This window comes from Pelophylax lessonae (assembly GCF_965119305.1).
Source record: "Pelophylax lessonae genome assembly, chromosome: 3".
NCBI lineage: Eukaryota > Metazoa > Chordata > Amphibia > Anura > Ranidae > Pelophylax > Pelophylax lessonae.
The window spans coordinates 346,752,239-346,777,669 of record NC_138770.1 but is presented as its reverse complement, the minus strand read 5'-3'; the positions used below and the strand labels follow the sequence as shown (position 1 = coordinate 346,777,669).

At 41.5% G+C, this 25,431-nt stretch overlaps 1 protein-coding gene across 23 annotated transcripts in view; it reads right to left on the bottom strand.

The window, feature by feature from the left end:
- Window positions 1-25,431, bottom strand: part of RIMS1 (regulating synaptic membrane exocytosis 1) — a 625,149-nt gene that overhangs the window by 12,877 nt on the left and 586,841 nt on the right. For all 23 annotated transcript variants that reach the window (XM_082249043.1, XM_082249059.1, XM_082249050.1 and 20 more), the window contains 2 exons: window positions 13,743-13,844; window positions 4,486-4,625 (listed from right to left, as the gene is read on the bottom strand). In XM_082249043.1, the coding sequence (XP_082105169.1) occupies window positions 4,486-4,625; window positions 13,743-13,844 (242 nt within the window). The remainder of the gene's footprint in view (window positions 1-4,485; window positions 4,626-13,742; window positions 13,845-25,431) is intronic.

The following is a 25,431-nucleotide window of genomic DNA, read 5'->3' as shown; positions in this document are numbered from 1 at the left end:
AACCAAATGAAAAAAAAAAAAAGTTTAGTGAGGTCCCCTCTGATATCCATACCAGACCCTTATCCAAGCATGCAGCCTGGCAGGCAAGGAAAGGAATTGGGGGGGGGGGGAGAGCATGTTGCTCCCATCCCTCATGAACCATACCAGACCATAAGCCCTCAACATGTGAGGACAAGGGACTGTGGTGCCCAGTGGTTAAGGGGGTCTATGGGAGGGGGGCTTATCAGAATCTGGAAGCTCCCTCTAACAACAATAACAATACATACAGTCCTACCTTTAAAAAAAAAAGTAACCTTAAAATAAAGACATCCGCAGTACTTACAGATGTGGGCCAGGGTTGTAGGGAAGAGGTATTGTTCTCATTAGCATGGGGACAAGGAGCTTTGCTGGGAGGTCTGGTCCAGGAATGCTCATATCCCCCCCCCCCCCCTTCCTGACCTGCCAGGCTGCATGCATGGGAATTCCAGCTGACAGCTGAATGTGGGGACAGGGATAGGTCTCTGGTTCCTAGGGTTCCTAGGGTACAAGTGAGTGCCAGCTCCCTGACATCCACCATCTCTTGGCTGGAACTGACACATTTAGCACCGATAGTAATATTTTTGCTAAATGTGTAAATTCTGATTTTGCACATTTGTTAAATAGTGAGTGGCTAGACCACAAGAAAATAACAAAAATGTATATATATATATATATATATATATATATATACTGTATATACAAACCCGATTCCAAAAAAGTTGGGACACTGTACAAATTGTAAATAAAAACAGAATGTAATGATGTGGAAGTTTCAAATTTCAATATTTTATTCAAAATACAACATAGATGACATTTCAAATGTTAAAAACTGAGAAAATGCATAATTTTAAGAAAAAAAATAAGTTGATTTTAAATTTCATAGCATCAAAACATCTCAAAAAAGTTGGGACAAGGCCATGTTTACCCCTGTGTGGCATCCCCTCTTCTTTTTATAACAGTCTGCAAACGTCTGGGGACTGAGGAGACAAGTTGCTTAAGTTTAGGAATAGGAATGTTGTCCCATTCTTGTCTAACACAGGCTTCTAGTTGCTCAACTGTCTTAGGTCTTCTTTGTCACATCTTCCTCTTTATGATGCGCCAAATGTTTTCTATGGGTGAAAGGTCTGGACTGCAGGCTAGCCATTTCAGTACCCGGATCCTTCTTTCTACGCAGCCATGATGTTGTAATTGATGCAGTATGTGGTCTGGCATTGTCATGTTGGAAAATGCAAGGTCTTCCCTGAAAGAGACGACATCTGGATGGGAGCATATGTTGTTCTAGAACTTGGATATACCTTTCAGCATTGATGGTGCCTTTCCAGATGTGTAAGCTGCCCATGCCACATGCACTCATTCAACCCCATACCATCAGAGAGGCAGGCTTCTGAACTGAGCGCTGATAACAACTTGGGTTGTCCTTGTCCTCTTTAGTCCGGGTGACACGGCGTCCCAGTTTTCCAAAAAGAACTTCAAATTTTGATTCGTCTGACCACAGAACAGTTTTCCACTTTGCCACAGTCCATTTTAAATGAGCCTTGGCCCAGAAAAAACACCTGCGCTTCTGGATCATGTTTAGATATGGCTTCTTTTTTAGCCAATAGAGTTCTAGCCGGCAACGGTAAATGGCACTGTGGATTGTGTTTACCGACAATGTTTTCTGGAAGTATTCCTGAGCCCATGTTGTGATTTCCATTACAGTAGCATTCCTGTATGTGATGCAGTGCCACCTAAGGGCCCGAAGATCAAGGGCATCCAGTATGGTTTTCCGGCCTTGACCCTTACGCACAGAGATTGTTCCAGATTCTCTGAATTTTTGGATGATATTATGCATTGTAGATGATGATAACGTCAAACTCTTTGCAATATAACGTCATTGCAATATAACTATTCAATATAACGTCAAACTCTTTGCAAAAATAGTGGAGCAATATCAGAAAGGAGAAACTCCTTTCTGATATTGCTCCACTATTTTTCGCCGCAGCATTGGGGGAATTGGTGATCCTTTGCCCATCTTGACTTCTGAGAGACACTGCCACTCTGAGAGGCTCTTTTTATACCCAATCATGTTGCCAATTGACCTAATAAGTTGAAAAATTAGTCCTCCACCTGTTCCTTATATGTACATTTAACTTTTCCGGCCTCTTATTGCTACCTGTCCCAACTTTTTTGGAATATGTAGCTCTCATGAAATCCAAAATGAGCCAATATTTAGCATGACATTTCCAAGTGTCTTACTGTCAACATTTGATATGTTATCTATATTATATTGTGAATAAAATATACGTTTATGAGATTTGTAAATTAGTCCACTCCTTTTTTACTCACAATTTGTACAGTGTTCCAACTTTTTTGGAATTGGGTTTGTATATATATATATATATATATATATATATATATATATAATCTGTAGTAAATGTAGTGGTTTCTAGGGTAACAAAAAAAACCGCTGTGCATCCTGTACTTACCTGAGCCCAATCTCCTTCCAGTGCTAAGCACAAGAGCAGAGGCTCTCTTGGTTCTCTCCCTCCTCACTAATCAGAGAGGCAGCAGTGGGAGCCATTGGCTCCTGCCGCTGTCAACCACAGCCAGTGAGGAAGGAGCAGGGAATGAGGTTGAGCCGTGGTCTGTCTGTCAATGGACACTGCATGGCTCAGGATCAAGTCCGCACACGTGCCCACACAGCAAGGGAACTTAGCAGGGGGGAGGGGCGGAGAATGCAGCAGGGGAGCAGGTAAGTATACCAGGTTTGTTATTTAATCCCTTGGCACTGGCCGCATGAAAATATGCAACCTCACGGCGGGCGGGCCTTGGTGTTGAGTGGCCGCATATTTGCATGAATTGGTGCAAATACAGCTGTGCTAAAAGCGCATGCCCTGCGCGCTCCCAGCACAGTTACCCACGGCTAACAGAAAGTTCCCGATCACTGCTTGCAACCAGAAGCTTTCCAATTATGTGAGCATTGTGTAAGCCTATAACGGTGGTCACATGATCATAAACCCCATTTTTTCAGTAGGATTACATTAAATATTGAATGCAATATTTTGTATAAAGCACAACTATTGCATACGATAAGCATTAGTGAATTGACCACCATGAGTTTTATTATTTATAGTCCCTGTATTAATGTACTTATTATACAGTAGTTTGGTACATAAATCAGTAGTGCAAGTACATAAATCAGTAAATATAATAAACAGATACAAATGAGCACATAAAATACTGTTAAAAAGGGTAATTGTTTATATGATAGGATAAAAAAGTAATCTGCTATTACACGCTAGAAGAGGAGGACAAACCTTTTGGCTGCATAGTTGTCTTGTATCTGATCTATAACTGATGAAGATGCTTGACCTGTCCTTGACAATACCTGAAGTATGTTATCACCATACAGTCCCTAGAAGTCACTGCACAAATTTGTTGAGTAAAAGGTAATAATCTGTGTAATGCCTTATTTCTCCACTTACTGTATAAAAAGCCTAAACATGTTCTGAACGTAAAGGGAGCTATAGTGTACATTGCATGAAATGAGCATGATCATACAAGTTACCAAGGCATTACCATTTTACATATGGACAGTTCAATATATATCTTATATAATAACCACAAGGACCACCAGTCGAAGACAAGGAAACAAGACAAGGGACACGTAAACTATTAAAGTGGTTCTAAAGCCTTAAGGTTTTTCACCTAAATGCATTCTATGCACTAAGGGGAAAACCTTTTGTGCTGCGGTTTCCCCCCAGACCCACTGTCGCTGTTTCCCTCCTCGTTGGACAAGTTGATAGCCATTGGTTGCTGTTAATTTTAAAGCTGTGACACGGGAGTGAGTGGTGGGGCCAAGTCCCGCTGTCTGTCTCAATGGGCGCAGCAGCAGCACTCGGAAGCGAGCAAGCACGGGTGCCCCCCAGGGAAAGCAACATTCCATGGGGCACCGGCCGAAAAGGAGGGGCCTGGAGCCCCAGTGGGGATTCCAGAAGAAGAGAATCGGGATTGCAAAGAGCAGGTAAGTATAGACATCTTTGTTATTTTAATTTAAAAAGAAAAACGAGGCTTCATAAGTTATAACACTTTAAAGTGATGCTCAGAGTTTAATGTAGGGACCTTCTTTTCTCCTGTCTGCCCTTACATTTTAAATTGAAAAAGAAAAAAAAAATGTCAAGATTTTGAGGTTGCTAGTTCTGGCCCTGGAACAGAAGTTTTGCAAATGAAATTAATCTGTAAATTCATGGCTGTGGAAATGCTCTTCTGCATAAGATCTAAAATGACAGACAAGCAAATGGAGGTGCATGTTTTAATTACAAGTAGCATTTTGTATAAGTCATATGGTATGTTCCACAGATTCATTTTAATTCTAAGCTCTTCCAAAACAATGAACTGAATACAGTCGGCACATATCAGTGAAGAATAACGGAGAGTATTCAGCTAGTAGGACACGGAGGCTTCTAAAGTTATTTTTGACAAATTTACCTGCAGCACCTTTCCATGGGAATTTTCTTCAAAAACCAAGGTCTGTTGATAAAGGGGATCAAGGGTTTTTCGTGCAATTCTGGTCTTCTTCTTGGCTATACATGCTCCGTTTTCTAAAAGGTACACCTTGACATATGGAGCTGGAAAAAAAGGTTATAGTGTTTAAACAACATTTTAAAGGGGGTACAGTATGAAAACGGAAAATTTATATCAAATACTTACCGTAATTTTCCTTTCCTGATGGACTCCATGGCAGCCTACGTGTGGGTTAGTCCCGCCTCCTCTCCTACCCTATAGGACCCCACTCCCATAAATTTCACTCTGCCCCAGAGACCATGTTCCATAAAATAGCCTCCTCTGGCAGATGGGTGGGGACTCCGGCTGCCATGGAGTCCATCAGGAAAGGAAAATTACGGTAAGTATTTGATATAAATTTTCAGTTTTCCTGACAGACTCCATGGCAGCCTACATGTGTGAAATAACTAGCCAAACACACCAGGGTGGGCAATCTGCTGTTCAAAAGAAATTTAATTTGCACCATCAACTGATAGTATCCGCAAACCAAAATCAACAGATGATAAAGAAGCTGGCTCGACACAATAATGAGCCATGAGAGTGTGAATTGAGGACCATGAGGCCGCTTTGCATACAACTTCAGGAGCCACATGACGAAACGCTGCCCAAGAAGTCAACATTCCTCTTGTAGAATGCGCTGTCACCGCCTCCGGGGGAGCCAACCCTTTAGCTCTATAGGCCCACTGAATGGACTGGACAATGCAAGATGCGATCGTTCTAGACGAAGCACACAAGTATTTATTCTTCCCATAGAACAGGACAAACAAATAATCCGAATAGCGGAAATGAGATGTGGCTTCCAGATATAGTTTCAGAATTTGCCCTACATCCAGTGGATGAGTCGCAGAGTCAGAGGATTTGAATGTTGGCAAGACAATTTCCTGATTTTCATGAAAAATAGAGGATACTTTTGGATGCGAATCCAACATGGGAATCAGAACCACCCAATCCGGGAAAACGTCAAAAAGGGTTCTTTGCATCCCAAAGCTCCTAGCTCAGAGACCCTTTTTGCTGAGGTGACTGCCACCAGGAACGCTACTATAAAGAGACAATTCTTTGATGGAGAGTTGAACCAGGTTATCTTTTCTGAGGTCTGCAAAGAAATCCAGAACAAGTGGAAGATCCCACTTAGGGAATCTGGGCTTCCTTTGTGGTCTGAGCCTAGAAGCTCCTCTGAAAAATTGCCTCACTAGAGGATGCTTTGCCCAGGATGTTCCTGTGAAAGCCAAGATAGCTGACACTTGAACTAGAAGAGAACTGACTGATAAAGGCAGATCCAGGCCAGATTGTAGAAAACTCAAAATGTGTTGAACTTTTGGAGTGCCTTGCACATCCATATTTCCGGAGATATGAGACATGAACTTCTTCCATATCCTTTTATAGACTCTATTTGTTCCAGCTCTTCTCGCATTCAACAGTGTGGAGATAGCTCCACTTGGACACCCTAATGCCTCCAGCCTTTCCCTTTCAAAAACCAGGCCATCAGGTGCAGATGGGCCGGGCAAGGGTGTAGCACCGTTCCCTGAGACAGGAGATCCTGCCTGGAAGGTAGTGGAACTGGCTCGCGAAAGCTCAGCTGTAGCAGCATCGGAAACCAGGGCCTGTTCGGCCAATATGGGGCTATCACAAGAGCCTCCACTTCTTCTGACCTGAGTCTCGTCAGGAATCGAAGGAGGACTGGAACTGGTGGGAAGACGTAAGCCTTGTGAAACCTCCACTGCTCTGTTAGGGCATCCACCCCGAAAGCTTGTGGGCATTTGAATCTCGTGTAGTACTTCTCCAACTTGAAGTTGCACGGGGAAGCGAACAGATCCACTTCCAGAAGGAACGCTAGGGATTTTAGCCACTGAAACACATCGGCATGAAGACTCCATTCGTTGTTGTCCATGGAGACTCGTGATAGAAAATCCGCCTGGATGTTCTGTGTCCCTGGCAGATAAACCGCAGTGAGGTTGGATAAGTATTTCTGAGCCCAGACCATTATTGGCTCGACTTCTCTCAATAAAGAGTGACTGCGAGTTCCCCCTTGACACTTTATATACGACACTGCCGTCGTATTGTCCAGCCTCAGGAGGACAGATGTTCCTACTGTAAGGTCATGAAATGCTTGGAGAGCTTGAAACGCTGCTCGAAGCTCCAGGTTGTTTGAAACTTCCCTGTGTAACCGAGGATTCCATTTGCCCTGGGCTATCTCTGATAGGCAGTGAGCGCCCCAACCTGTGTTGCTTGCATCCGTGGTTATCGTGACCCAAGAGATGAGAAGGATAGAATGGCAATTGAGTAGATTCCTCTTCTGCAACCACCACAGGAGCCTGTCCCGCATTACTGGGGAAATCCAAATCAGATGATCCATGTCGCCTGGGCACCATTGGCGAAGAAATCCTGTTTGAAAAGGACGCATCCTCCATTGAGCCCATTTCACCATAGGTGTCGTGGCCACCATAGTACCTATTATTTTGAGGCACTGTGAGACCCGGAGATGAGATGATGACATGGCCAGCTGTACTCTGTCTCTGATAATCGGGATTTTCTCTAGAGGCAAGGAGATGGTGCCCTTGACTGTATTGAATTGAGCCCCGAGAAAGATAAGTGCCTGTGGGGGCTCCAGATGGCTCTTTTCCAAGTTTAGCAACCAGCCGAACTCGAGAAGAGTCGCCGTGACTAGATCTCTGTGAACCAGGAGTTGCTCTCGATCTTGCGACAGAAGTAGTAAGTCGTCTAAATAATGGTGAAGACGCACTCCCTTGATTCTGATCAGGGCTACCACAGCCAATAAGAGTTTTGAAAATACTCGAGGAGATGTTGTGAGCCCGAATGGGAGACATGTAAACTGAAGATGGTGTTGATCCACAGCAAACCGCAGGTATTTCTGGAACCCTGTTGCTATAGGCACATGGAAATATGCATCCTTCAAGTCTATTGACACAAGCCAATCTCCTGGCTGAACCGCCTGGCGGATTGTCAATAGTGTCTCCATTTTGAATTTTTCCTTTTTTATAAAGGAGTTTAGATGTGTGAGGTCTATGACCGGTCTCCAGGAGCCGTTCTTCTTCATTACTAGGAAGAGTGGAGAATAGAGGCCTTGAAACCTTTCTTTGGCTGGTACTGGAACTACTGCGCCTTGAAGCAGCAGCGCATCTACGTATGCTGAAAGGATTTGCCTTTTTTCTTCCAACCGTGGAAGAGCTGTGGGAAAGAACTTGAGGATAGGTAGACTGCAGAACGACCAAGTGTGGCCTGTGGAGATTGGCCTGATGACCCAAAAATCTTTTATCGAGGCTGCCCAGACGTGTCGAAACAGGAGAAGACGAGCACCGACCTGAACCGTCTGGACAGGCCCAACATCAAAAGGACTTAGCCGCTTCCCGGCTACTAGAAGAGGCTCCTTTGGAAGCCTTTTGGTTTGAAGATGGATTTTTTCTCCATGTTTTCCGGAATTCACGACCAGGTCTGTAACTTCGAGCATTCTTCACTCTATCCGAAGATTGTCTGGACTGTGTCCTTCTCTGACCCAGCAGACGACGATCCTGCGGGAGGAACCCCGACTTACCGCCCGTGGCCCACGAAATAGCGCTCTCCAGCTTGTTCCCGAACAAGGAAGACCCTTTGAATGGAATACGGCACCAAGCCTGCTTGGAGGAAGGATCAATGTAAATGAAGAAGAAAGTGGCACTTCCAGACCCAGGAACTTGGAAACTTGAGTTTATTTCTTCAAATCATAGGTACAACATCAGACAAGACTGCAAGACAAACTGGACAGCAAACGCGTTTCACACCTTGTGCTTATTCATTGCTCTTATTCATTGCTGGAGGAAGGATCAGCCAGCCAGGGGCGCAGCCATAGAGCCTGTTTAGCTGTCACTGAAGAGAGCATGACCCGGGCCACCAGACGAATAATATCTAGGGAAGCCTCCCCCAGAAAAGAAGCTGCCAGTCTGAGCTCATTCACTGCTGAAGCTCTTACTACTTCTTCTGATACGGACCTTAGATCCGAATCCACCTCTATTGTACAGGCCTCCATGGCCTTGGATAAAGCCGCAATGGCTAGGGCTGGCTTACAAGCCATTCCAGCAGACACATAAATCTTCTTAAGGTCAGTGTCGATTCTTCTTTCCAGCCCATCTTTAAAAGACACCGTGTCTTCGAGTGGAAGAGTGACGTGCCTCGCTAATCTCATGAGGGCAGCGTCCACTAGGGGCGCTGACTCCAGGTGTTTCACATCCTCACTCTTGAATGGGTACATCCTGGAAACTTTGGATACCAGAGATTTTTTCCTCTCTGCACATCCCCACTCATCCAAGATAATTTCGCCCAGTTCACCTAAAAAGGGAAAGTTATGGCGCTCTTTCTTTAGGTGCTTGAAGTACCTTCTTTGTTTAGATGGTGACTCTACTGGCTCCTCCCACTTTAGGGCTCCCTTAACTGCCTTAACCAGGGTAGGGACCAAGGCAAAATCAAAGCCTGTGCCAGGAGTATCCGATTCATCCTCACTATCCGAGGAGTTGAAGCCGGAAATGCTCTGCTGAGAAGGGCCGGGAGTACTGAGGTTATCCCTAACAGGGATGTCTGCCATACCAGCCGAGGGGCTACAGGTGCGGTCAACCTCCAGGTTTTGTAGGGATTCTTGAATCACCCGTCTAATCAGGGATTCCACCTACTGGTTATCATTCCCCCTTTCTCTAGAGGCATGGGTAAAACATGCATCGCATATTGATTTGCCATCAGAAACACGTGCTGCACAACCCCAGCAAGATCTTCTATCAGGGTGTCTTTGTGCTGATGCAACCGTGGAGCCTTCCCTGTGATGTTTGGTAGAAGACTTGTGGCGACTAGTGGCAGGAGATGTGTGATGACGTTGTGACCTATTAAGGTCCTTATCTTCGCGTGCTTTAGTTTGTTTATCAGACCTAGAAGGGCTAAGAGAAAGGGAAGAATTACCCCTACTGCCCTAAATCCGAACCGTACAGGGATAGGTAAAAATAATACCACTCTTACCTGTAGAGTAAGGGTTGGCCACTGGGGGGCGGTGAAGTATCCATACTGCTCTTAACAGGAAGAATAATAAACACAAGTATAAGGAAGTGCTGCATACACCACACAGACATCCAGCAGGATTAAGCTTACCACTAGCAGAGACCGATCAAACACAGGGAAGCCGCCGCATATGCCCGCAGTACAATCCCAATGTGATCCACTGTGACAGCAGTTTAAATCTGCCGCCAGATGATGACGTCACCGCCCCCCCCCCCGTGACAGACAGCATCCGTGCGCATGTGTGAGCACGAACAGCCACTCCACTGCGCCGGCACCGCCCCCAGACACCCAGTGGTGACCCGGAAGCTGCGCTGGGACACAGGAAGAGCCGGGGCCGCAAGATGAAACGCACCTGCGTTCCAAAACACCACAAGACAAAATACATATACAAAAAATGGCTGCCATACGTTACCAAGCACGCTCCAAACCACGGTCTGACCTGGGACACGAAAACCTCCAGCGCATCGATTCAGGGTGTATTAATGGGCCTCCCGCTAGTAGCTAGGACGATTGGCCGTATTCAGCTTGCCCGCCAGTGGCCAGGCTTTATGCTTCTCCAATGCATGGGATTGCACACCCGTGTCCTACCCCGCTAGTAGCTAGGGCGTACTGGACTCTTCAGGAATTCAGCCTGGAATCAATCGTGTAAATCACCAGGAATTAGACCGAAAATCTTCATGAGGTAAGACTTGATATCCACCCAACAGGAGGAGGACAAAAAAGGAACATGGTCTCTGGGGCAGAGTGAAATTTATGGGAGTGGAGTCCTATGAGGTAGGAGGAGGCGGGACTAACCCACACGTAGGCTGCCATGGAGTCTGTCAGGAAAGGTAAACTACATAAAGTATATTTCATTGTTTTTTAAAATTCAAATAATGCCGCTTTATATCAAACCTTCCAAGACTGTGGTGATTTGACCAATAATCCAAAAGCAAAATGTCATGAATGAAAGATTTATATGTATTTAAAACAGAATGTTTACACTGCCATATATTTTTAAGTAAACCAGTCACTTTCTGTCATAGGCAGCCTCAGTGTCCTACAGCAAGGGACAGAAAGTGGAAAGGACAGGCTAGCACTTTACTGGGATGAGTTGGAATTGTCTGAAGGTACATACAGGCTAGTCCAGCTACTTGCAGTTATTTCACTGCTGGTTTATAGCTCTCCTAAGCCCTATTAATAAAAGTCTTGGTTTCCATATGATGATAGCCAACTAGCCTGAATCAACTTTGCACAATGTTGTTACCCTTAGAGGGCATAGTTATTCCCTCTCTGGCCACATTCTTCCCCGTCCCGATGGTTGAGTCATTTAGGTATTAAGGTGTGGTGATCTCACCTGATTTAACTGATTACTCCTATCTCAATATACTTCCGCTGTTTGCTAAATTCTGGGATAAAGTTAAAATTTGGAAAAAACTCTGTCTCTCTATGGTAGGAAGCGATAGTTTTGTGAAGATTATTATAATGACTCCACTGCTATATTTTCTCCACAATGCCCCTGTCATGGGTCTGCCACCTAAGGGTTAACTAAGTGCAGACTAATTTCAGTAATTGGCAACAGGCTGCCTTATTTAAACACCTCAGCAGCACTGTGTCTTTGCTGTCTGATCTGCAGCTTACCTTGAGTTCTGTTCCTGTGCTTGTATTGATTCCTGTATTGCTATCTCCAGTCCTGACCCCGGCTTGCCTTGACTCTGCTATACCTGCTTCCTGCCTGATATCCTTCTGCCAACCCCTGCCTGTACACCGACTATTCTCTGCCTTCAGCTTGAACTGTATTTGATTACCTGTGTCTGAAACTGGCTTGTCTGACCCTGCTCCAGTCTTTGCCCATCCAGCTCCTTCCAGTGCCTGGAGACACTGTCCTGCATCCGCTGTGCATCCGCACCTCTGTACCTGCTTCCTCCTGCTGCTCAGCAATCCAGCCGTGTTCAGAGACGTATCAGCTACTCTTCTCAGCTGCCAACAGAAGACCAGCGCAGGCACTCTTACCTCACTGCGCTCTCGCATCCACTGTTGCAACTCCAGTGGTGCTTGAGTCAGGGCTGTACGAGAGGTCTCCCTCTGCACGTCAGGCTCTGCTACAAGGTACGTGACAGCCCCCCTTGTACTTCCCCTTAAGCTTTTTTTTACTATTAACTCCATCTTTAGACAACTACTTTGGTGGCAAGGTTCGCCTAGGATCCACTTAGAACTACAAAAATCTAAAGAAAAGGGGAGCATAGCATTCACAAACCAGTGGGTGTACTATTTGGCTGCTCAACTGTAGCACATGCAGGAGGGTATTATCAAACTGGGGCAGGCTGTTGAAACTCAGGATTCCTCTTTGTCAATTATGCCTTAAGACACTAGCTCAGCTTCGAAGACTTAGAATTGCAATTGCAATTGTTTGCTAAATCCAACCATCTCTTCCCCACATATAGGTAATGCACAAAAACTGGGGTAAAGCCAAAGAGCTACAAGGGGTGATTGGGTTTACAAATCTTAGCCCTATTTGAAATAATACCGAGCACCCAGAACTGCAAAACCTATCTATGCTCCTAAATGGTATGCATATGGAATCACGCACATGCATCATATTTTTAGAGCTGGTAAATTACTATAGTTTTCTTCGTTGCAGACTCTGTATGGTCTACCATAATCTATGTATTTCTATTATTTGCAGTAGTCCCATACGGTGCAGGCACAACCCCCCCACTTCTCTTTTTCCCCAACACCTATTTTTGGTCTGTTGCAGCACAGTGAAATACAGAAAGGCCTTATTTACAATTGTTATGCATTCCTACTGAACATCTATTTGGAGGCCTACCCCTGTGAGGCCATGGATCTGTGGGAGTCTGATGTGGGGGACTTGTCTGGAGAACAGTGGAAGAATGCGCTTAAAGCAGTGTAAGCTAGCTCTCTTAATACTTCTAAGTGTTTATCACAATTATAAATTTTATTGCGAGTCCATTATACCCTGGTGAAATTGTTTAAAATGGGGCTTTTGTTAGAGCCAGTTTGTCCTGAATGTAGAAGGGACCATGGGAATCCCATTCACATGCTGTGGAGATGACCCAAGTTACACAGATACTAGACATCTTGCAACAGCTAACAGAGTAATCCAAACAGACATCCCTTCCGAGCCCAGGCGCTGTCTGCTGGGAGTTTTTGATGACATTATACTTAATGCCTTTACTAAGGAAGCGGGCCTTGTACAAGAAACCTAAAATTATCCTCCTCCACTGTAAAAGAACTTCCCCTCCATCCCTTAAGGAATGGCTAGACCCCATGGGTACTACTTTGACATATGAACTGTTTTTTTGCTTTACCAGGATTGGCTTCAGTAGTCCAGAATATTGATAGGATATAGGGGTAGAATGCCTTAGATTACCTAATGTTTGTTACGACTATCTTACTTTGGAATGTGCCATAGCGGTGCTCTATTGATACTGTCAATTCTGTTTCCAGCCACTAGGTGGGATTGTATGTTCTCTTCAGTGAGCTGAAGTCTGCATGTAGTTCTATGAAACTGGAAGCTGTTTGTTTTTGTACATAGCAACTTTACATTCGTTTTTGAGTGTTTATGAAATGTATGCTTGAATGTGTTCAAATAAAACTTTCTTCTGCTTAGAAAAAAAAAAGAAGGGGCCATGGCTTAACATTTTCCACAATCCTTGTTGTGTGTTTACTATTTGGGTGTTAATGGGGGTGTACACTTGCTTGGGAACAGACAGACAGATAAATCTTTATGTGCATGGTCAGTGTTCTCAGATCAACAGACAACTAGTAACTAGTGGATTTTACACAGTAGGGTGCCCTGGTATAGTGGCGTGATACCAGAAGGAAAGCAAAACATTGGATAGACAGACTGGGGGAGACTTACTAAAACTAGTGCACTCAGAATCTGTTGCAGTTGTGCATATTAACCTATAAATTTCTAACTTCAGTTTGTTCAATTAAACTTTGACAATAAAACATAGAAGCTGATTGGTTACTATGCACAGCTGCACCAGATTCTGTGCGCCACAGTTTTGGTAAATCTCCCTTACTGTGTCCATTAAATTGCCATGCTATATTTTTATGTTTAACATTGTACACATGCATGTGCATTATAGCTGGGTCTGTTTAAATGGAGAAATGGACGGAAGGATTGACTTTGGACTTACCTGGTGTGGATTTTGAACCAGACTTTTGTGTTAGACCTCGTGCTCTTATTACTTCAACCTCCAGCTGTCCTTTCTTGTCTACCATGCCAATTTGTATGTCACCTGAAAAAAAAAAATTCAGATTACAAATATTAAATATTACATATACCAAAAATAAAAAATCTATCATTATTGCATAAATATTTAAGGCATAATTCCAATTATGCTGGGTAAAGCAGTAAATGCAGCATAAAGGCAGCAATGAATTTCTTCTATTCATCGTGATCTAAAAGCATTTTGTATCTCCTTTATGCTTTTTGAATTTATCTGCAAATGTATTTGCTTCTCACCCATAAAGCAGTCTTCAACCTTTTAAAAGGGGAATTAGGTAAAAAGGGTTTAAAGGAGAAGTCTTTCCTAAGAGGCCTACAAACATTTGCTGGAACCATCTTCTTACAGTCTGATCAGAAAACAATCATAAGACGCTAAACCCTCCCTGATGTCGCTGTCGCAGACTACGTCTGTGATGCTTTATTTGGATGAGACATATTTCCAAACTGATTTCTTTTGTTTTCCCCCTAAGAAGACACCACCTGAGTACTCCTCATTCCTGCTGCCTAGTAACAAACACATCTGTACAGACATAGTTCAGGACCATCATATGGTTCATTGTGCATACATGGCTAGCTCATATTTGGAGTGAATAGGCATCTTCAAAAGCCTGATATGGCCAGTATACAAATACATTTGAGCACAAGCAGAATCTTTGATTTAGGGACCATGCACATTAGGCTTAAAAACGCTGCTTCCACAGGAGTTTGCAGTTTGTCTGTAGAAGCAGCTCTATGTTATCCTATGTGTCCATACACATTAGGACTTTTTGAGGCATATTTTAGGCTCAGCATTTAGAAAAAGCCTGTATAAAACACTGTATATGTGCGTTTTATTCAGCCAAAAGAACTAGCGTTTTTTTAAGCCAAGTGTGCATTGACCCTTAATGGAAGAGCATATATTGCAGCTACGCAGCAGATACAATCCCATTCTAATATCTTATAAGGAGTGGTAATTTATTCATCTTTATTTCCAATCTTTCAGACTGTCAATGTGATGTCTCACAAACATGGAATCAAAGCAGTGAATAAATTATACAGCAACATAACATACTTCTTCCACATTTTACGCATAGCCACAAAAAGGAATCCAAATCCCAGCAGTAATTACACTTAACCCATATTTATTTATTTTTTTTTTCAGACATAATGAATAATCATATTTTGTATTAAATATTAGAACTGTTCACTTTGTACAACTGAATGTCTTAAACCTAAAACTAAGTATAAATAAAACAAAATGGTAAAACATGGTTGTAGATAATATCTATATATAATGCTCCGTAACATTTCAAAAATTGTTTTGAATTTGTCTAATAATTCTAATAATTTAATTTGTCTAAATAATTCTAATAATAATTATAATTTAATAGCACAAGTTCTTTATGACAAAATTATTATAATAATTATTATATTATAATATGTTAAAAAAGATTTGCATTACACTTTTATAATTTAATTTAAAAAAAAAATTAGAAAAAAGAAGATTATTATCTGTTTAGCTTAAAAATTAGGTTTGGGATTTTTTACACTCATGGCAGATATTTAGTATTATTTGTTCAGAACTTCCCTAAATCTAAATCCACCACTAAATCCACTACTACAATTAAAGACTGTTGACTTCCATTTTTACAGACTTCAAGGCTAAAATGGTCATGTGCCATAATGTTTAGTCTAACGTCTCAAGTTATGCGCAACACACTCCTGTTCAAAGATTACCTTTTCCTTTCATGTACTTCTTTACATGAAGTTAAACAGAGTGTAGTTTTCTGTCTGTTCAAGCAGACAGCAGAGGGTGCCAACACATTATAAGAGATATTTGTAATGCATTACAGCACGTACAACTGTAACATAATCTCCTTGAGAACCCTTCTATATATTTATACTCGGCTAAATTTGCATGCTTAAAAGACATTCTGAGGGGAAAAATAATTAATCTTTTAAATACCTAAATTCACACAAATGTATAAATTGCACTGTAAATTCAGTGTAATTCATATCTGCTTCATTAACAGTATTACAGTGCTACACAACAAATGTGGATCTTTCCACAAAGTGTTTAAGACATTCTAGGCTAAGTTCACTTCTAACAAAAATAATAAATGCACATATTTTTTTAGGTAAAAAAAAAATATACATTTATTTATTTATTTTTTCTACAGGACCCTGCAAAGTACTGTACATGTAATCAGCGATTGCCAGATTATCATTATTATAATTTAGTCTGCAGTGCTTCTGCACCAGCATTATGTTGTACCCTGCTAGTGAACAATATGAAATCATTCAAAGTGAGCATCTTTATGCTACCTGACATACAGTTATGGATTTATACAATGAACTACTTCCTGCCATACATTGGCTTCATTTTTTTTTCTCTTTTTTGTAAGGCAAAATAATAACTAATGGTAACAGATCAGAATTCCTTTTTCAGCAGTTTGAGGAGTAGATTTTCAAAGGGTTATATTACACATCATTGCTCATGTGCACAATCATCATAGGTAAGCTTATTTATGTTTTGAATTGCTATGTACCATGACATTTTCTGGCCTTCAAATTTGCATGTTCAGTATAATGTTTTTCTGTACAGTAGTTTTGTAATGCTTTTATCATGCTTACAATGCATTATACTCCTGCACTTCAATGGATACTATAAAAGATCCACAAAAAATGTGGTATCTGGAATTAATGGATTAAATAACACATACACCTCATTTTAATCTAGGTGTACTGCTAGGTCTTTTAATGTTAGGTCTTTAAAACCATGTACCGCTAAAAATATTGTATCTTTATTAACTTGTCCATGCAGCCTCAGTACATGGGGCGTACGGTCCACACATTTCAAGTTAGAATTGGGAAACATATTGCCAACATAAAGAAGGGTTTCCCTAACCATAGTGTTTTGAAACATTATGCCCTTTGCCATAATAGGAACCCAGAGGGGACCCTGTTTATGGCAATAGACAGGTTTGTCCCCAACTGGAAGGGAAGCAATATTAGGAGGGAGATCTCCAGACTTGAGACCTGGTGGATCTATACCCTCAAAATATATTTCCTCCATAGGTTAAACATTGAGTGGGATGTGAATTAGTTCATATATAATGCCTGATTATTATGGATCAAAATTGACATTTAGTCCCTTTTGTTCCAGTATATAAAAAAATGTTTATTTGGATTATGAGGTTGCATTAATTATGAATTTCATAATTTTATTTATTGATTTTGTATCAGCAAGTGTTTTAACATTCTTTTTCATCTGCTGCATTAAGTTTTCTTGGCAGATCACTGAGTCTACGGTCCTTAATGTTGCCCATTTCTATGTGCTTCTTAAAACAGCTTGAATAGCACATCTTGAAACCCCAGTCTGATTTGAAATCTTTGCCTGGGAGAGACCTTGCTGATGCAGTATAACTACCTTGTCTCTTGTGGCTGTGCTCAATCTTGCCATGTTGTATGACTTGTGACATAAAACTGTCTTCCACAACCTTACCTTTGTAGCATAGTTTGGCTGTTCCTCACCCAGTTTTAAGCCTCCTATACAGATGTTTCTGTTTCAGTTAATGGCTTAGTTTCAACCTGCATGTTGAATCTATGATCATTAGCTCCTGCTAACCATCTGGTTAATCATACACCTGACTCTAATACTACAAAATGCTTGACTTTGTGCAAGTGTACAAAGTGAAAATGATTGACTTTGTGCAAGTGTACAAAGTGTGCAAGTGTAAGAATTGATGCTGATTTCAAAACTTTACAGCATTTCTTCACACCTGCCTAAAAGATTTTTACATTTCTGTATATACAGTATGTGCAATGGGTATTGAAAATACCCCCCACCCACCTTTTAAATAATAGCATTTTGTTGCTTTGCAGCCTGAAATTAAGACAAACACATTTTTTGTTTTATCCTGCTGTATTTACTCAGTGCAGCGTATAACTTCCAAGTGAAAGATATAACACCAACATGTCAGAAAAAAAAATAAAAAAATGTCTCTACTAACTTTGCACATTTAGACTTCGTAATATTTTCCTACTCCCACTCTTCTTTGTAGAACTGCTTATGTTCAGTTAAATTTGATGGTGACCAATTGTGGACTGCGGTCTTTAAGTCATAGGTTTAAGTCTGGGCTCTGATTAGACCATGCAAGGACATTTACCTTTTTCTTCTTCAATCGCTGTGTGGTCAATGTTTGCTGTGTGCTTTGGGTCATTCTCATGTTGAAAGGTAAACCTTCTTCCCACTGACAACTTTCTGGCAGAGGGCAGCAGATTTTTCTCAAGAATTTGATGATATTTTGCCCCATCCATTTTTACTTCTTTCCTGACAAGTGCTCCAGTTTCTGCTGCAGAGAAACACTTCCAAACAGGATATTACCACTCCCATGCTTTACTGTAGGATTGGTGTTATTTCAATGGCAAGCTGTATAGGATTTTCGCCAGACATATAGTTTGGTGTTGAGGCCAAATAGTTCAATTTTAGTCTCATCTGGCCATAACACCTTTTTCCATATGGTCTGCGATTCATCAAGGTGCATTTTGGAAAAGCTCAGTCGTGATTGCCTGTTGCATTCCCGAGGAGTAGCTTGTTTCTTGCAATCCTCCCATACAAGCCAGATTTGTAGAAAATGTGTGGTAATGTTGTCACATTCACACAATGACTACTCTTTGTCATAAATTCCTGCAACTGCTTCAGAGTTGCTGTAGGCTTCTTTGAAGTCTCTCTGACCAGTTTCCTCCTGGCTCTTTCATCCAGTTTGGAGTGACGTCCTGATCCAGGGAGGCTCTGTGTTGTACCAAATACCTTCCACTTCTTCCTAAAAGACTCCACTGTGCTTTTGGGCATTGATAAAGCTTTTGACATTTTTTGTATCCATCTCCTGACTTGTGCCTGTCCACAACTTTATCCCAGAGATCTTTTGACAGTGCCTTGCCACCCAAAGTTCATTTTTTGCTTCAGTTGCACTATCAGGGACTGAAATGCTCCAGGAAAGCTCATTTCATTCTGTGCTAAGCAAAATGACCGCAGTTGAAAGTAAATGGCTGTTGGTGTTCTATGCACTTGGATGTTATAAGTTGCACTGAGTAAATAAAGCTGAATAAAACAAAAACTGTGTCTGTCTTTATTTGAGGCTGCAAAGCAACAAAATGTGAGTATTTTAAAGAGGGAATGATTCTTTTCTATACCCACTGTATATATACAGTGTGTGTGTGTGTGTGTGTGTGTGTGTGTATATATAAGAATATATATATATATATATATATATATATATATATATATATATATATATTTGTGTTTTTGCTTGCACATGCCTAAATGATATAAGCCAGCAGAGCTTCAACGCATTCACTAGGCCAAGGGCAAATTCTCTTGTAAAGTGAACAGCCTTTTTGCCTTCAGCAAATCAATCCCTGTATGTTTTCTGTGTTGTTAAGTGGGTGTTAGCTGGGAGCATGGTCCCCCCCTCAAGCCAATAACATATATTTCTTAAAGTGCTGAAAATATGTCAAAACCTGTGGCTTAGTAGTTAGCCCTTTCACCTGTTAGCACTAGGGTCATTAGCTACCACACTACCTGCATTCAATTTGCATGTTCTCCCTGTGCTTATGGGTTTCAACCCACACTCCAAAGACATGCTGGCAGGTTAATAAGTATGAATGTGAGTTAAAAACCTTAAGGCCCGTACACACGATAAGAAAATCTGTAGGGAAAATTTGTCCGACGACCGATCTGCCGATTTTCGGATTGTTAGTATGGTGCTTTCAACAGCCAACTCCAACTTCTCGGCTGACAAAATCCTGATGTGCAGGCTATAAAATTTTTGTCGTCCGTAATAGAACGTCTGATTTTCGTCTCATTAGTACAGATTTAGATGGAAAAAAATCTTAAGAGCAAGACTAGGCATGCTCAGAGACGAAAGAACACATACATAACAATCCAACACATGACATCACTTCTAAAGTAGAATTCTGTCGTATGGCAAAATTCGTATGAAAAAAACCTCTTCACTTTCCACATCAGACTAGCATGCCACAAAAAACGGACGACAGATCGTTCGATAATCTGATCGTGTGTATGGGGCTTTAGACTGTAAGAACCCTAAGGACAGGGACAGATGTGAATGCAGAATTTGTAAAGTGCTGTGTAAATTGTTGGCACTATATAAATAATTGTAGTAAAGTAAGAAAAAAAATATGAGAAATAATAGAAATTATTAAAACAATATTTTAGTAGGTGACTCTGATTTTGAGGTTGTACTGTGAGTATTTTCTCATGCCATATGTTCAGTTGCTACTCTTAAGGAAGATACAGTATCTATTTTTATAAGTCTAAACCCAGAAATTACTTCCATCATTTTCTTCCTGCTATCTAATTATTCACACCATTCTCACTAATTAAACAACTGTTTGCATAGACAACTTCTTGTAATGTCCTGTAGCCAATTAAGGCTTGTTAACCTATTTTAAAATGAATGCCATATTGCAGATTCATAACAGCGAAGATGCTAAGTAATAAGCAAAATATATTATTTACGCAGTTCAATCAAACTGAATCAAAGCAGCTCAGAAAGTTGTAGAGATGAGGGCTTAAAGAATGCATTTATTGAACAACAATATCTTCAATGTGCCATTTTTATTTGTGAAGGATAGGTTCTTCATCTCTAATATACAAAGCACACATCTTTATGCAATTTAACAATCCATTTATATGGACTTGACATTCTTCAGCATTCATGTGTTTCCAAAGCCTAAGGAAATGTGTGAACAGTAATTAAATGGGTACTTTTTCCATGCTCTCAATGTAGGATAAATCCATTTAATAAATTGCTCTACATACAAAATGTGCCAGGGACTTCTTCTAAAAATGAGCACACCGTAAGGTGCCTGCACCTTTTAAAAAGTTATTTTTACAGGAGGTTTACCCAGGTGCTAATGACTGGAGCATCTTCAGTGAGAAGAGACCATTTATCGTTAAATTCCATTTCAAAGGGAAAAGGCTCCTTCACATTGTCAGGAGGGAGCTATAACTTGGTTGTTTCTAGTCCTTCCTACAGTGGTAATGGTTAGGCTGAGAGAACTGTTGTCATCTGCAGCTTAAGGCTCCGTTCACATGTAGGCGTTGGCGTTTTTCAGGCGTTTGTTTATCGTTTTACAGGTGTTTTTATAGGCATTTTTGCAAACGTTTGCAAGCGTTTTACAGGCGTTTTTTTGGGCGTTTTTAACAGGTGTTTTTGGTGACCAATGGAAAAGCAGAGTGTTTTTTTTACAACATTTGCAAAGGAACCTCCCAGGGACCTCCTCCTCTGCATTGGACCTCCCAGGGACCTCCTCTTCTGCTATGATCTTTTTTTTTTTTTATGGTTCTGGACATGCTACAGAGCTGAAACTTCACAGGTACACTTTTTAGACCCCCCCAGACACTAAAATTAAAACTAAATCCAAAGAAATCTTTTTTTTTTATTTTTTTTATTTTTTTTTAATTTTTTCAATAATTGGCTCTCTATCAAAATCGACAATTTTTAAGAACTTTTTTTTGCCTGATTCATAGTCCCTGGGGCATGATCCAGAACCCTAGGCACTTTTTAGGGGCATTTATTGGGTTTTAGGGCTTCAAAGTGGTGTTTTTTGATTCCATATATATATCTACATTACGGTCACCTTGGCATAGCAAAGTCAATTTACCCTAAACTACATTACGGTCACCCTGGCATAGTAGAGTCAGTTCACCTAAACTTCATTACGGTCACCTTGGCATGGAAGAGTTTGATCACCCTGGCATAGCAGAGTCAGTTCACCTAAACTTCGTTACGGTCACCTTGGCATGGAAGAGTTTGGTCAGCCTGGCATAGCAGAGTCAGTTCACCTAAACTTCGTTACGGTCACCTTGGCATGGAAGAGTTTGGTCAGCCTGGCATAGCAGAGTCAGTTCACCTAAACTTCTTTACGGTCACCTTGGCATGGAAGAGTTTGGTCAGCCTGGCATAGCAGAGTCAGTTCACCTAAACTTCTTTACGGTCACCTTGGCATGGAAGAGTTTGGTCAGCCTGGCATAGCAGAGTCAGTTCACCAAAACTTTGTTACGGTCACCTTGGCATGGAAGAGTTTGGTCAGCCTGGCATAGCAGAGTCAGTTCACCTAAACTACATTACGGTCACCCTGGTATGGCAGCAGGCTACAGTCACCTTGGTATGGCAGGGTCTGGTCACCTAAACTGCCTAACTGCTGTTCTCCATGTTTCAGGAAAATGTGCTCACAGCAGAGGCATGCCAAGGGGGTGGATAGCTGGGTGGAGAGCTGGGTGGAGAGCTGGGTGGAGAGTTGTGCTGTTTGAGCTGATCAGGAGCAACTAAACGCTTGTAAAACGCCTGTGAAACGCCAAATATCACTTTACATTGAGGTCTATGGGACAAAACGCCTGTGATCTGCCCAAAAAGAAGCTCAAGTACTTTTTTGAGCGTTGGGTGTTTTCCTTAGGGCGTCAAAACGCTCAGATGTGGACAGGGGTCATTGCAATGAATGGGATTTGTCTTGTTGGGTGTTTTGAGAGCTGATCAGTGAGCAGAAAAACGCTCCAAAAACGCCCAAAAACGCCTACATGTGAACGGAGCCTTATTGTTGGACCACGCAGCTGGAAAACAATTAGGGCCAAAGTGAGGCAAGGCCTTGTGTACTCATAAACCATGAGGCTGATGTCAAAGAGGGTTGTAGGCACCTAGAGGTGACAGATCTACAGCGACTGCACTTCCAAGTGCACTTGTAATGCACAGTGGATCTGCCTTTAGTAAATCAACCCCATTGTCAACAAAGCAGAACAGGTACAGTTGAATGTGACTAATAGTGATGGGCCAAACACTCCCCAGTTCGGTTTGCACCAGAACTCCCAAACAGAAAAAAAGTTTAGACCCAATCTGCGAACTCTATTAAAGCGTAACTCCACTTTTGTTGAGAAAAAAACATTCCCCCCCAAGGTGACCTTTGTACATTGCCAGGATTCCAACAAACTTTGCTGCAGATTCCTACTTTTTGTTATTCTGAAGAAATCACTGTGTGTTTCTCTGTACCCCCCTGGGAAAGTGACTCTAATGGGAGTGGCTTCATAATTATCAACCAGCTGTGCCCCTGCGGGACACTAATGAGGAAATCTGCTGGGCCTGCATCCCTTTAGGCGTGTTCCTATTGGGAGTATCTCACTAAGACCCCTTTCACACTTGTGCGACTTTTCCTGCGAGTTGGGACATGACAAGTCATACTCAATGATTTCCAATGAATACTATTTATATCTGTGCAACTTCAAGTCGCAACAATGTCAACATAGTTCATGCACTACTTTGGGCCGATTTTCATGCGTTTTGAGGTCCATAGACATAGGCATTGCTTCAAGTCCAGTCAAAATTGCAGCAAAATCGCGGCAAAAAAATATTGGTAAAATCGTGAAACTTTTAAGTCGCATAAGTGTGAAAGGGTCCTTATGCGACCTAAAAGTTGTGCAATTTTACCAAAATTTTGCCACAATTTTGACTGGACGTGAAAAAAAGGCCTCAAACGCATTAAAATCGGCCCAAAGTAGTGCAGGGACTACTTTGATGTCGTTGCGACTTGAATTCGCACAGATATGAACGGTACTCATTGGAAATCATGGAGTATGACTTGTCATGCGACTTTGCAGTCCCAAGTCACAGGACAAGTCACACAAGTGTGAAGGGGGCCTTAAAATTACATTTTTGTTGCAGCGGATGCCTGAAATCTGGCTTGCATCTTACTGCAGACTTCTGGGAAAATTGGTGAGCCAATCAAACAAATAGGAAATGATGTTTCTGGGGTGTGGTCAGTATACATTCTGTGTACAGAACACCTCCAGGTAGCCACATTGCATTGCAATTTAAGAAAATTACAGTGGCTGCAGATTGAAAAAGAAAGGTCTTTTTTTTTTTAAGGTAAAATACAATACGACTTGTGTCACAATTGTATACACTATGATATATTTGCTATTTTGTTTCCCCATGAAAGTGGAGTTACCCTTTAAAGTCTATGGGAATTGAACATGAAAAATCAAAAGTCCCCATTTTGAAGGCTTATAGCAAGGGTATGGGCAATAAAGGGTATAGGGGCCCAGGTACTGCCATGGGAGACATGTATAAATGCAAAAAAAACTTTTAAAAAAGATGGTTTTCAAAAGGGCAGTGATTTTAATGATGCCTTAAGTGAAACAATAAAAATGATCAATATAAGAATACATTGTGAATAGAACCTGCTGCAGCAAAGCTGACATTTGTAAAGAAAAAAAAATGACAATTAAACTGATTATCGCAGCTGCAAGCCATTGCCGGCAATACAAAAAAGAAATGAAAAAAAAAAAATCTGACCTGGCTGGACCTTGCTGTTCATCTACCCATGCTGAGGTGGATATGACATTTTTATCCCTGATGTGGCCTGAGTGAAGAGAACCGGGAGTGTGTCTTATACCTTCCAAGCCATACATTACTTTTTGTGGGGACCTAAAGCATTGGATGCATATACTTTTTATGGTCTCCCCCTAGCTGAGACACAGCCAATGATGATGAGTAATCCTTTCTTCTTCTTTTCCCCATCTATGACACCGACGAAATACAAGCGGCAGTAAAGCCCTGATGAAACGGAATGGTTCTACTACAAAACATGTTGGCTTGTTCTTTCTGCTTAATTATCTTGTTTGGGTGTCTTTTTATGTAACTATGGTACAGGGATCCTCTCACCGGGACCCTGTTTTGGATTAGATCATGTCTATGATGTTATATGTCTATTAAAATACAGTTTTGTACTTTTTTAAACAATATTGTTGTAATGGTCTGATATAATTATTTGGGAGTTACCGTTCAAAGGCCCATTTCTTTGAGGGGTCATATGGGGGAAAGGGGAATCTCCTTTTTTTTCTTTCCCTTTTGTTTCCCCTCTTTCTTTTTATTGTTCACGCTCTAGGGGTTGGGTTTCTTTACCTTTAGAAATATATTTACCTAGAAAAATGGTGATATGTTCAATACTTATTTTACCCGCTGTATATGAAGAAAAAAAAGACATTTAAATTAAGTTTTCCCAGCTGCAAAAAAAAAAAAAAAAAACATTGCCAGGCAATAGGAAAAAAAAATGGGGTGGGGATCCTGTACAATATGGATTGTAAGGGGAACTCTATGCCAATTTTTCTTTTAAAAAATGGAGGGGGTCTCCCCGAAAATCCATACAAGACCCTTATCCTATCATGCAGACTGGCAGGCCAGATAAGGGGGGGAGTGCTCGCTCCTGAACCATACCAGACCACAGGAGGTGCTTTGGGGAGGTGCTTTGTGGTGGGGGGCTCTGCCCCCTCCCCCACCCCAAAGCACCCTGTCCCCATGTTGATGGGGACAAGGGTCTCTTCCCGACAACCCTGGTTGGTGAGGTTGGTGATTGTGGGGGTTTGTGGGTGGGCATCCCTTTGGAATCTGGAAGTCCCCTTAAACAAGATCCCTAGATCCTGGCCCCGCTCACTATGTGAATGAGTAGAGGTACATTGTACCCCTACTCATTCGCCAAAAAAAAAGTGTAAAAATAAGAAAAAAGAACGTTTTTGACAACTCCTTTATTAAAAAAAAAAA